The 13537-nt window shown below is 49.7% G+C and overlaps 1 protein-coding gene across 1 annotated transcript; it reads left to right on the top strand.

Moving 5' to 3' along the window:
- Positions 1-419: 419 nt before the first annotated feature.
- Positions 420-3400, top strand: LOC146200386 (uncharacterized). The gene is made up of 3 exons (XM_084592345.1): positions 420-431; positions 1467-1613; positions 2685-3400. The coding sequence occupies exons 1-3, from the start codon at positions 420-422 to the stop codon at positions 3267-3269; spliced, it is 744 nt and encodes a 247-aa protein (XP_084448471.1). The 3' UTR covers positions 3270-3400.
- The last annotated feature ends 10137 nt before the right edge of the window (positions 3401-13537 follow it).

The following is a 13537-nucleotide window of genomic DNA, read 5'->3' as shown; positions in this document are numbered from 1 at the left end:
CAATAGCGAAAGGCCTCTCTTTAGTAGTAGTAATAATAAAGAAAAAACGAGCACGCAGTGGTATCTCTCAAGGCTGGTGGCAAAATCAGTGAATGCGTGAAATATTTTCACGCATGTTGAGGGGACTCACGCGCGGCATGTGTGCGCAAAGAGTTACGCGTGAAGGACTGCCCCGCAATAGCGCGACGGTGGAAGGATCTTTCAAAATGAGAAAACAGGGAGAGAAGCACTAAAAAGAGGGAACTCGTATTCATTTATTCATATTTTCTGATGCTTATGTCACCTACACGCGTCGGATGCCTCAGCTCGGCAGTATAAAAGCTCGCGGACGAAGTCAAGACGCCACCACTAGACATTCGTCTCCACTTTGCTCTCAACCCCTGGAACTGCAGCTCCGCTTGGCGTCTTTTGCAGCCGCTATGATTACAAAGGTGAGGATTGGCAACTCAACCAGAGTTTGAAAACAGATGTGAACCAAACAAGCCTTCTCACGTATCCAAGAATATAATATCCTGTACGGTCAACATCGTAGGCAACCTTAACACCTTCTTGTAATGAACGAGTAGGAGAGTAAGCGCCGACCCACAAGGAGAATGCGCTGGTGGAATCAAAAGAGGAGCACTCCTTTTAGAGCAGGTCATGAAAAGAGTTGCTTTAGATTCTGGTTAAGTAATTACTACAAAACGTAAACAAGTTATAAACATGAAGGCATTTCATAAAAATGGAATGATTTGTTTGGTTTGGTTCGGTTTGCAGGATGTAATGCCTCAAAGCAATTGAGGCTATCAGAAATGTCGTAGTTTGTCTAATTCTTTTTGGGCTAACGGTTACCTGCGCAGACAACAGGAACGAAGCGAATATTGTTTCCTAGCTCTATATTTTTGAAGTTTTATTTGTCGGCTCCGAAGGTTCGGAACGGAACTAACCTAACTGAAGGATCGATTCCCTTTTTACTGGCAAAATTCTCACTTCTGATGCGCTTTTATGATGTCATGGTACGTTAGTTTTCTCATGAATTTGTTTTGGTTCTCAGGGTCAATTAGGATTGTGGACCTCTAATAGGAGCAGCCTCGGGCATTGAGAAAAGAAGCGCAATATAATAGGAGCGGAAGCACTACCGGAACGGTAGTATATATAACAAAACTCTAGCACATAATGCCCTCAAAAATGTCCTTGCGTTCCTTGCCTGCGCAGTTCGGTGCTTGTGTTTGAAATATGCTGGGCCGGAGTATAACGTAAAGTGTAGGTATTAAAGGCTGTCGTGTGCAGGAACAAAAGCTCCTTGAACAGACCGCAAATGAGACGTGGGTTATTAAAATAGTTCGGCTCGTGCAGAAAGCTTAATGTAATATATGTAGCACATAGCACAATCGATTTGACAGTTTTTCGAGAAACTTGACGGCATCCGTCTAATACGGCTCCTTGTCCGGAGTTGATAAACTTCCAATTATCGGGACTTTTTCCAGGTAAAACTCCTGGTCGTCTTCCTGGCGGCGAATGCTTACGGTCTTCGTGATCACCACACAGTGGCCGGGTACCCTGGAGCGGGCTACGGCGGCTATGCTGCTCCGGTAGCGGCTACTCCTTATCGGGGATACGCGGATTTCGCCTCTGTAAGTGAATTATACTAGTGCAAGTGTACTAAATTTATTGCTTTTGACCGTCACATTAGATCGCTTTCGGTTCATTGCTTTATTGATCAAGACACAACTCACAAAAGGAGCAAAATCCTCAGCTGTGAACTGAATGGGCAACAATGTACTGAACCAAAATTGCCAGTGCATTAAATATAGAAGCAGCGTGGGCGTCTCATTTCCCACACTGACGAGGTTCACGGACGCAAAATCCTGATCGTTTGAAGAATATCAAATTCCACATAGCGTTCGTTTAACAACGAGACGTGCTTTTATTGCGTTATCATATCACAACCAAACCGTACAAGTCTCAAGTTCAATTTAGAATGAACTGCATTAATTTGTCGTAAGTTCATGTTGCCTCAGATATGGTTGGTTACTAAGGAAAAGGCTATTTGAATTTGATTGTGTAAAGTAAAGCCCTGCCGAATCCGCTATGGTGGGTGCACGATGAAGAAGTGTAGCTTCAAATTAGTACTTTTTACATAAACAAATAAGATGAAATGAGAGGCTGGTCTAATACACTCATATTCCAAACGCCTAAAGCTAGCAAGGTCAAGATCAGCGAAGCGAGGATGTTTTTTTCCTGTTGTTGACGTGAACTGGAAGGCCTAATTATCATACCAGTTCAAATAAGCAAGAGAAATTAGAAACATATTCCGCACTCCTTTTCATGGTTTCGCTAACTGCTCGATATTTTTTTTTTCCAATTGTCATTTTGTAGCTGTGTGACAATACTTACACTGCTGACCCGCTTTATTTCCCTATAGAGGTAGCTACTACGGGTCAAATAATTTGTTTAAGTCGTTTAAGACTGAATTTGTTTGAAAAAAAACCTGGCCGCCTGTGTGTATGATCGGAAAAGGACAATTACCCATTCTCTCTTCATATGTTGGCTTGCAAATTATTCCCACCGGGTGGATGACAGGAAAAAACATAAAACTCTGAATTCATAGCAAAATCAGCCATTTACTGCGCTCTAAGGCATCAAGTGAAATACTCGAGGCCCAATAATTGACACTTTCTAACATTATCACGTGTCCTCTGCAGCCACCTCAGCCGTACAGCTTCGGCTATGACACGGTGGACGAGTACGGAAATCGCCAGTTCCGCAGTGAGCAGGGAGACTCCAACAATATGAAGACTGGATCGTACGGATACCGTGACGTGAACGGCCTCTACCGGAGAGTTAACTACATCGCCGACGCCAACGGTTTCCGGGCCACGGTTGACACGAACGAGCCAGGCACCGCACCGGGTGCCAGCGCCGACGTAGTCTTCAACGCCGCGCCGGTCGTCCCACCAGTTCCCGCTGGCGTAGCAGCCTCAAGGCCCGGGGTTGCTCCGATAGCGTACGGTGCCAGGGGTGTGGCCGGCGGTTACAGCGGTGCATACAGCGGGAACAGTGGATACGGATACGCACCGTACGTTGGCGCTGCAGGAGGCTACAACCGCGTTCCCTACGCAGGCGTCGGCTATGCTCCAGGTGGTGGCGCCCTTGGTGGTTTTGGCTACGGAGTGTACTCTTCTTACGGTTACGCTGGTGCTGGATATCCAGCTGGGCGCTACGCCGTAGCTGGATATGGGGGATCCGGGGGTTGGGCTGCTGGTCACCACGGGTACCGAAGGCGATAACAGAAGGCCAGCGTCTGTCTGAAAGCTGTATGCTAGAACAAAATATATAAACAATGAAACATCGTAACCTTACCACGAAGACTTTTCACTGACTGCGTGAGTGTGGGCTACTCAAAATAAATGCGTCTAATTTCTACGGGGCTGGTCTTGAGACTCGCTGTGCATTTATTGTCCAACACGTCTTAGTATAAATGATTTTTCTATACATAATCCATGAATGTTTACACATTTTTGCTGAATGTAACTCCCGTAGAATGGGCATTATAGTGTAAAGAAGTTTTGACAAGTTGGACCTCCGTGACGGCACGAAGGCTCCGCTGCATTGAAGAAGGCGACCAGTCGGGGTAGATTGACGGCATGAATTATATTAATTTATTAAGTATGAGCCCAAACGTGAAATAAATCTAATCACGTGATGCAAAATAAATAACAAACTCAGTATAACCATAAATCAGTTAGGCATACGCGACTTGAGCAGGGTTCCCGAGCAGCAGCGATCGGATGGTCGCCGTCCTCCTTCACCTGCCGCCAAAACCCCTCTGGCAAACGTTTTACCAGGATTCTCGCGGCACTGTTTGTTACCAGGCGGAAATGCGCTTATCGGAGCCAATGAGAAGACTTTCTCAAGAGCAGAGGAACTTATAGGACGCCGGTGCCCACGACGTTGTTTCCTTGCGAGCACCGCGTGAATTTCAAGAAGACGCGGTGCATCTCCGCCTGGCACACAAAAACACAAAAGGTCAACCAAAACCACGTGGGTAGCAAGGACACAGACGGTACAGAACACAAGGCTCCGTCCGCGTTATCAGCCGTTGCCGCCAAGCCCTCAGGTGTCCAATGTCAACCGGCTGGGACGCGAGCTTCCAACAGCTCGCCTCCTTCGAAGCCCATTAACCACTTTCCGAAAGGCTAGGATCGCGAAAATTACCCCCCAAGAGAGGTCATGGGAGGCAGCACCACGCCCCGGTGTGAACAAGGCCATCCGTACAATGGCGCGCACCCTCAACAAGCGGGAGAAAGCACAGCCGGCAAGAAAAAAGACCGCTCCTCGGCTGTGCACGGGTCAGGAAAATTGGTGCGCGACATGAACTTAGCTCGCTATGCGACACCGCCCCCCTACGAAAAAGTGTGTCCCACTCGGTCGCAATCACGCCCACACAAATCAACCGCAATGAAATGCTATGATTAACTATGTACAAGGTTCAAAAATTAAATTAGATCTACTGGATAGGACCGCACAACACAATACCAAAATGAGTACAATATCCGCGCAATGCCCAAAAAAGCGAGAAAATACAACTTAATCCAGCAAAACAGATTCAAGAAGGAAGATAGAGAAGGACAGTTACAAGCATGCAAAGATTGGAATCTCACTCAAAATGTTCCATGGCACACTCGAAATGTTCACAGGTACATATTTACACAAAATACAAAAACTTGGGGATAGGGAAAGAAGTCACGGGTCATTAGGTCACAGTTTCGTCCGCACTGTAGTACACCTCGGTCTCACTGTTGTAGTCGGTCCTTACTCTTTTTGGTTCGGTGTGAGTTCCCTTGTGGCTACACTGAAATGTCGATTCGGAGTAGGAGTATGCCTCAGTTGCACTTCCATCAGAGGTACCGCGATCACTGTTTTTCACGGTCGAGGCCGCTACACGTTTTGGCCTTGCGGAGACACGAACACTGCGGCTCAAACGCATGCACACCATCACAACGATCACCGTTTGCTGACTTGTCGTCGGCTCCTCATCGAAAGCAAGCCGTGGGTGGTAGTGTTTCAGATGCTCATCGTTGACGAAATTCCGCTTTCGGCCGGTGCGATCGACGACCTCCCAGTTATTCCCTGATACCTTCCGGAGCAGACGGAGCGGCCCGTGGTACATGTGGAGCAGTTTGGTGGTCTTTCCTTTCGATCGAAAAGGCGTCCACAGGTACACAATGTCTCCCGGATAGAGAACAGCATCCCGTCGTTTGGAGTCTTATGCTTTTTTGTTCTTTTCTTGCCGGTCTATCTCACGCTGAACTACGACTTGGCGCGGCTGGCGAAGCCATTGCACCACCCTGTGAGCATCCACTTCGTCACAGTCGTGTTGTGCGATACCGAGGGCCACCTCAAAAGGAAGTGTTGGCTCGTGTCCGTGAAGAAGAAAAAAACGGCGAAACACCTGTCGTTTTGTGTTGCGACGAATTAGAGGCGAAAAGGACATAAGGCAGGAATTTGTCCTAGTTCCAATGATGCCAGGAGACCTACATGCTTAGAATGTCGGGAAGCGTTCGGTTGAAACGTTCGTACAAGCCGTTGGTTTGCGGGTGGTACGCTGTTGTTTGCACGTGGTCTGTACCCATGGCTTTAAGTATTTCCTCAATCAAGGAAGCAACAAAATGCTGTCCGCGGTCCGTAATGACGCGGCCTGCTGCCCCGTGGCGTAGGACGATCTCTCGCACAATGCCCTGCGCGGCCTCAGCAGCTGTGGCCGCCGGGCATGCTACTGCTTCGATCCACTTCGTGTGGTAATCGGCCATTGCGAGGATGTAGGGGGCCCCGGATTGCCTCTTCGTAAATGGTCGCAAAAAGTGCATTCTAACCTGTTTAAAAGGCATTTCCACCGGTGGAAGAGGCTGGATAAACCCGATTGGTTTGCCCGGTGAGGCTTTGCGCGTCTGGCAGTCAGGGCAAGACAGCACGTAGTTTGACACCTGCGCGAACATCTTAGGCCAGAAGTAACGCCTACGTATCTTCTCCCATGTGCGCTTGTCCCCGAGGTGTCCCACCGTGAGATCATCGTGGCAGCCCTTTAGCCCCTCTGACCGCAAGCATTTCGGTATGACTAGTGCGTCGTAGTCTGCCTCGAAATCTTTCGCTCGCCTGTGCAACACACCGCTGATTATCCGAAAACACCGTGCCGTTCTTTTCATCCATCGAGGCCAGCAATGGTGGCGGTAGCTCTCGCCCCTCACCGCAGCTGGTACACAGCCTGCAGCATTCGCAATGCAGAAACAGTCACCGCAGCTGAGGAGGTTGCCATTGCGCTAGCGCTAGCCGACCCTACTACCAAAGTCGTCATCAGTGACTCTCAAGAGGCTATTCGCAATTACGATGTTGGCCGTATCTCTTGCCAGGCGTTACACATTCTACGTTCTACAGCACCCTCTTCCACATCTCGCTTACTTCTTTTGGCTCCAGCCCACGAGTAGCTCAGTGGAAACGCCCAGGCACACACTCTCGCTCGAGATCTCAGCTGCCGAGCCGAGAGTATGATCAGCCACCCTGCTTCCGCTGACACTAATATCTCACGCGCTTCTCTACTCACCACTTACACGGACATACTCCAGCACTACCGACTCCAAAGGTGCACATATCCTCCCGCACACCGCGATCTAACAAGACGCGAGGCCGTCCAATGGCGCGAATTACAAACTGGCAGCTTCCCACACCCCCTCCTATACAGCAGGATCTTTCCGGATCAGATAGCCCCCATGTGTAAACACTGCTCAACTCCGACCACACTCATACACATGGTGTGGACTTGTACACATTACAACACAGATAACACAAACACCCCAGAGACGTGGGAGTCTCTCCTGTGTACTTCCGAGCCAGCAGACCAACGCTGGCTTATCAAGCGCGCGGTGGAGGCCGCGGCATCCCAAAGGATCCCCGCCGACCTTCTCCAAGTCAGCGCAACCGGTCCTTTGACTGGTCCCCTGTTTTTGGGCGCAATAAAAGAGTTCACCACCACCACCGTTCATTTCAGTGTTCTGGCTGCGGGTGAATGCTGGTTCTCTAGGTGTCCTATCACTTCCCTCATCCAAGGGTCTTCCCTCTGCTTCATGCGTATATCCACGCGACCTAGCAAAAGCAGCGGTACAAAGTTATCTTCACTAACTGGTACCGGCTCGCGTGGCCGGCGAGAATTAAAGGGTGTCTGCATCTGCGTTCTTCAAACCTGGGCGGTGTTTGAGAGTCAGGTCAAACTCTTGCAACAGCAAGGCCCATCTCATGAGGTGTCCATTCGAATTCTTGACATTCATCAGCCATGGGAGGCTGGCTTGATCCGTGATCACGGTGACTGGCGCAGGCGATGACATGTTCCCGACCCTCGTCGTTTTTAACCAGCACAGCACTAAGACCATAGTCACAGGCATCCGTATGAATTTCAATGGGCTTGCGTGGCTCGAATTGACGCAGAACTGGCGCTGTAGTCAGCTTCTCTTTGAGAGCCTGCATTGCCGCATCGCATGCCATGTCCCACTCAAACGAAACATTCTTGTAAAATTAGTCAAAGGTCGGCAAATTAGGGAGAAATACTTGACGAAACGCCTATAATAATTGCAGATTCCCAGGAAACTCTGAACTCCTTTCTTGTTTTTTGGCGCTGGGAGCTTTTCGATCGCGGCTATTTTGTCCTGATCTGGTTTGATGTTCTCTCCAGTCAGCACGTGCCCGAGATACCTGATTTGTTGTTGCGGGAAGCTGAATTTTTCCGGCTTCAGACGCAAGTTGGCTTTATCAAGAGCGCTTAACACCTTTTCCAAGTCCTCTAGGTGAGTTTTCATTGTCTTTGAGAAAATGACAATGTCATCCAATTAGGCCAAACACACCCCCCAGAGAAGACCACTCAAAACTTTGTTGATCATCCTCAGGAATGTCGCGAGGGCATTGCACAGACCGAAAGGAACGACATTGAACTCGTACAGACCGGAGCTGCATGCGAATACTGTCTTCGGCTTGTCCTCGTCGCGGATTCCTACCTGCCAATAGCCTCAAGTGAGGTCGAGCGTCGTGAAATATCGAGAGCCCTGCAGCAGATCCAGAATGTCACCGAATCGCGGTAATCGGTGCACGTCTTTCTCGGCTATCGCGTTCACTCTTCGGAAATCAACGCAGAAACGCCAACCTCCTTGCGGCTTTTTCACGAGAACGACGGGCGATGACCAGGGGCTGTGCGACTCTCTGATCACTCCGTCGCGAAGCATTTCTTCCTCTTGCGCTTTAATGACTTCCCTCTCGAAGGGTGTGTCGGCACGGATGTTGACAAATGGGTGCCGAGTTGCCCGTGTTTATAGTATGCTCCGTTACGTGAGTGCGCTGAATCGGATTGTGCTCGCCGCTAAACAGCTGACGAAACTTATGAATAACAGACAAGAGCTCATCCCTCTCAGATGGCGTCAGATGTGGCCCAGTTTGGACGTCAAAGTCTTCTATCGCAGTGGGGCCGTGTGGCACGGCGAGTCCGAGTTGCGCCTCATGAAGGGATGTGGCCCAGCCGATCTTAGCATCGCGATGTACCACTATCGGCAACACGTTAGGGTTTGCAACACGGACGATTCCGATCCCACCAACCACGTTCACGACAGTCCGCGCCACCTGCAATCCATTTCTAAGGGTTGACTTTGGCTCGACAAGTTGAATTCCGTCTCGGTATGTGTACCCTTAAAATGGCTTTCGTACGAGGCTCGATGCAAACTTGGTCTTTACTTCGTGCAGTGACCACATTTGACTGCGATTTCACGCTAGTATCGCGGCGTAGCTGGTACACTTCACTCCCTATTTTTAGTTGTTAACGGAGGAAGTCAATCAGCAGGTTTGCCTGCCGCCAAAATGGGAGCCCCCTAACAACTCATAAGGGCAGTCCTTGAGAACAACGAATTTTACGCTGAATCTGGTTGATCCGAAATGAAGAACTGCTTCTGTTTTTCCTACAGGTGCTAATATGTCTCCGCTGATTCCTTTGATAAAACAGAGCCCTCAGTTAGTTTGACTTTTGAAGCAATTTTAGCCACGAAGCTGCAAGAAACGATGTTTACGGAAGCGCCAGTGTCAATGAGCAGTGTGGTCTTCAAACTATTTGCTTCGACTTGGACCGTGAGGTGCTGGTCTTCGCTCATACATTTCACAGATCGGTCAGGCTGACCACCTAAGCCCGGCCGTTCCCGTTTCCCAGATTGGGAGCCTGCTCGTCACGCGCATTTCTCTGTTCGCGGTCCTCATCCCTCCATTGCTGGCTACAGTTCCGAGCTATGTGACCGCTTCGATTACAATAGCGGCATCGCGGCCATCCGTCGTCGTCACACGATGTTCTCTCGGGCCACGGCGCGCGCCTGCGAAAAATTTCTTCTTCCATTGCCTCTAGGCGTCCGGATAATGATTCTAGAGAGGCGGCGATCGCCTTGAAATCTTGCTCCTCTGCGAGCCTGTGTTGTTGACCTTGCATGCAGCAGTTTAGGTGGGATGTAGGTGAGGCTGCCCAGATCCTGGCACAGTCGACGGACGAGGCTCGTTGTTAGCGCTGCCAACTGTTGGCAAGATGATCGAATTGCATACACATGGTTCTCTTGTCAGGTAGGTGGTGTTTGCTGAGGCGACCAGCAGCACCCGGGAAGTCAAACCCATCAGCGCAGCCCGACGGAGGCATTGCAGTGTCTGCAGGAAGTCGGCGCAACTGGACGGATTGAATATTATCTTCATTGTCGCCGGTTGCAGGCCCCGCAGCAGATGAGGCAATTTGTATGTTCCTTCACTACATAGGGAAGGAAAGAGACGTATAATAGGCGGTGTCAGAGACGCACCGCTTCAAGTAGAGGAATATGCGAGTAGATCTAAAATTGATGATGACTGATGTGGTTAGCAATAGGAGAGGACCGTTTGCGGTTGTCAGAAAGATCCTGCGGTGAAATTCATCACTGCAGGTTGATCACAGTGAGCTAACGTTTTATCACGGTAGATTCAAATCACTCTCAGCCGGCAGCAGTTTAGTATTTGACAGAGGTGACATATGAAACCACGGATTTGAATGGCCATATAACTAAACTGTAGTTGGCGCCTATTTTGTGAAAAATGTATTTACTGCATTGTTTCTTCAAGGGCTAGAATCTACGGCAAGGAGTGTTACGGGGTGTATTTACACAGCTGAACCAAAGGCAATTAGGTCACGGGCAGCACCCGGCACGCTTTTGTCATAAGTACCGGTGCGTCCTAAAGCAAATAAAGGGTCACAGAAATAAAATATGACATTCGGGCGAATACCTTTTAAGAAATCCACATAACAAAAAATTCTAGATGGCACTTTGGGCCCCTAAAGTGCGATCCTTTATGGCGTGGTACATGTTTCCGCGGAGAATTGTGACAGATATTGCGCCTTTTCTACCTTGTAAAGCAGTTTCAAATTCCGCTGGTGCCTGCTGTACTAATGCCACCTGGACATCTGGGTCTGCTTCTGTTTGCTGTGTGGTGCGGCGTACGAGGAAGGGGCAAATGAAAGGCGCCACACGGACGCCTGGATCAGACGTCCGGTGGGGTCAGCTTCGTATGCGTGAATCGCCTGGTGACACCTTGGCCTGTCGTGACGGTACATCGCGCGCCCATTGCAGAACGCAATCAGCATTTCATTGAACGCATCAAAGTTCACGGGCGTTCTATATATAATTCGTTTACAGGAAAGGAAATGCGCAGTATCTGTCACTCGCGGAATCCCGCTATCAGTCTTACGGTAGACAAAGGGGATTATGAAGAGCGTTTCACGATCCGGGGCCTGACACAGTTTGATCAATCCGTCAATCACATCCATCCACTGAGGCTGTTCAGGTTGACTGCGACGAACATCTCTGAGAAATGTGACACTTTCAATGAAGTTGTCCCTGACCGATCGTAAATTTTCTTCGACGTGCCTAAATGCCATCCGCCTTTTCCAAATGCTGTGGAGGCCCAGCCCCATATTCATGTCGTATGGGACCTCTTCACTTTGTACGGGTAGAAACCCGATGCCGTAAGGATCAATGCGTAATTTTTTTTTGAAAGTTCTTTGTAATATATCCCAGTGAAAAATGGGATCCCAGCAGTCTATAAAAACGTGATCGATATCGCTTAAGCCAAAGGTAGGCTAGTGATTTTTATGCCTGTATGTACGTTGTTGACCTGATATAAAGAAATAAAAAACGAGGCGTAAAAATATTCTTTTTTAAATTGCATACAGGAACCCTCCCAGTCAAAACATGGATGGAAGAAAAGGGCCTTTTTGTACCTTGGGGCTCAAACTGTCTACTATTTAGGAAACCTGAAACAGTTGAGCACGTGTTCCTGGATTGCTGGGATGCGGTGTTTTACTGGAAAGTGTTACAAAGGACACTTAAAAAAGACCTGCCATTGACGCCACGTGGAATTCGGTACTTGACAACTGTTAATGATTATTTTCAGTACGACCTCCTCATGCTATTGGTCCTTCACAGTATTTGGAGGAGTAGGATGGCTTATAGACACTGTGATGTCGATGCACGATCAGTATGTGATTATTTTGTTGAGCCAGTGTATAAACTAAAAGAAATTTTGAAGCAGCAAGACGCTGCGGAGGAGGTCTTGAGTCTGATGGGCGGACTTGTGGTAATGAAAGTCCATTGACACGGTTGTCAGCCAAGGGGCATGGCAACCACGATCTTTTACTGATGTATTTGTACCAATTCATGCAATAAAGAAAAAAAAAGAGGCCTGGCGCAGTGGATTCCACTTCCGGCCGCCATAGCGTACGGACGTGTAATGACGGGCTCCGCAGGAGCGGCTTCAGCGGCCATGTCTGGCCGCGATAAAAGGGCTATGGAACAGGATAATGACTATCAGGTTGTTCTGCCAAGTCTTCCAACAGGGCGTTTTGTTTTAAACACAGTTTTTTGCACGCGGATATCAGGGCCCGCTCATACCGGGTGGACGATTTCCGAGACGCGTTGGCTCAGCGTTCGCTGCTCCCTGACGTTATCGCCATGGGGGCGTATCGCATGAGCCACGTCTGGGCCATCACCCTGAAAAACGCGGATGCTGTGAAGAAGATTGCTGGAGTGGGTGAGTTGTGTGTGAAGCAACGTCGCTGCCTCGTTATTGATCCGGCCAACCAGGATGTGAGGCTGAAACACCACTGGTTGCTTCACAACGTTCCGGATGAAGATGTGCGTGTGGCCTTCGCGCCGTATGGAAAGGTTTCCGAAGTGGCCAGGAAGCGCTGGCGCGTGCATGGCATATCAGCTAAGGGTTCAACTACCAGGATTGTCACCTTGAAGATGAAAGTGGGGGTCAAACTGGACGACTTGCCGCACCAGCTGAACGTCGACGGGGAGTTGGCGCTCGTCGCAGTACCTGGAAGGCCTCCGTTATGTCTCCGGTGTCGAAGTACCGGCCACATTCGCAGAGAGTGTAAGGTTCCGCGTTGTGGTGCATGCCGTTGTTTTGGCCACGAAGAAGGGCAGTGTTCTCTCAGCTACGCGAGCATCGCTGGTCCTGGGAACAGCGAAGATTCTTCCGAGCACCTGATGGATGAGGCGGACGCGGAAGAGGCAGCCAAAACAACCGGGCAACCGGCAAGGAATGAAGGGCCGGTGTTGACCCCTTTGACAATGAGGAGGACGTCCACGGCCGTTGCGAAAGCGGATTCTGCACCAGCGGAGAATGGTTCCGAACTGGACGCAAGTAACAGCGTGGCGGACGCAAGAGAACCTGTGCTCGAAAGCCAAGGCAGCGCGGAGTCTCCCAACTCTGACGTTATGGACTTCAACGCAGGAGTAAGCGGCCAACCCGTTGGGAAGCGGCCCCATGATGAGAGCGCCGGTGAGGATCTGCAGCCTGGTGGTGGCAGTGACTAGCCGCCATCGAAAGCACCGGGGGTTCGACGTTCGACGTTGAGGCCTCGGCTGAACGTTTCGTCCGAGACGCGGCAGGCGGGGAAACCACCTCCGTAGTTTGGACGTGACCTAATGCATGTGAGTGCAGGGGGTGCGTCAGCCGTCATAGCCTGTTTTCGGCTGTGGCTTCGGAATGAAGGTTAAGAAATCTGTTTTCAACTGGCATCTATGGAAACTGAACGAGAAAATTTTGGAGGATGAAGAGTTTGTTTAGGCAATCACGAACGACTGTGTTTATGGAAGGTGGCAAGTGCGGTGGTCAGGCACGCCTCAGTACGCATTCAGGCATCCCTTTGGGAGGCCGGATACGAGCGCGTACGCTTCGGAACCTCGGACAAGCAGAGCCACATGAACGATTGAGGTAGGCATCACAAGGATCGGGCGCCTTTTTCTCTAGTGCATGGCAATTAAGCTAGATGTCCCAATACGCGTAGCAACCTTGAATGTTACAGGGCTTGGAGCCCGAAGGCGGCAATGCCAGTTGAATCGCCTGCTGCTAGATAATGAAATCGACTTATTAGCCGTTCAAGAGTCGAAGATAGAATCTCAGGACCATGCAGACCGCATGGTGTCTGTTTTCCATGCAAACTTTGATGTGTGTGTTT

The sequence above is a fragment of the Amblyomma maculatum genome, chromosome 2, assembly GCF_055883805.1.
Source record: "Amblyomma maculatum isolate TAMU_Amacu chromosome 2, ASM5588380v1, whole genome shotgun sequence".
Classification (NCBI taxonomy): domain Eukaryota; kingdom Metazoa; phylum Arthropoda; class Arachnida; order Ixodida; family Ixodidae; genus Amblyomma; species Amblyomma maculatum.
Note: the sequence above shows the minus strand (reverse complement) of the source record. Positions and strands in the feature narration are given on the sequence as shown.

Excerpts from the sequence above, each read along its gene's own strand:
- LOC146200386 (XM_084592345.1), top strand. Across the intron at positions 1,614-2,684 it reads GATACGCGGATTTCGCCTCT|CCACCTCAGCCGTACAGCTT; the intron begins GTAAGTGAATTA and ends TGTCCTCTGCAG.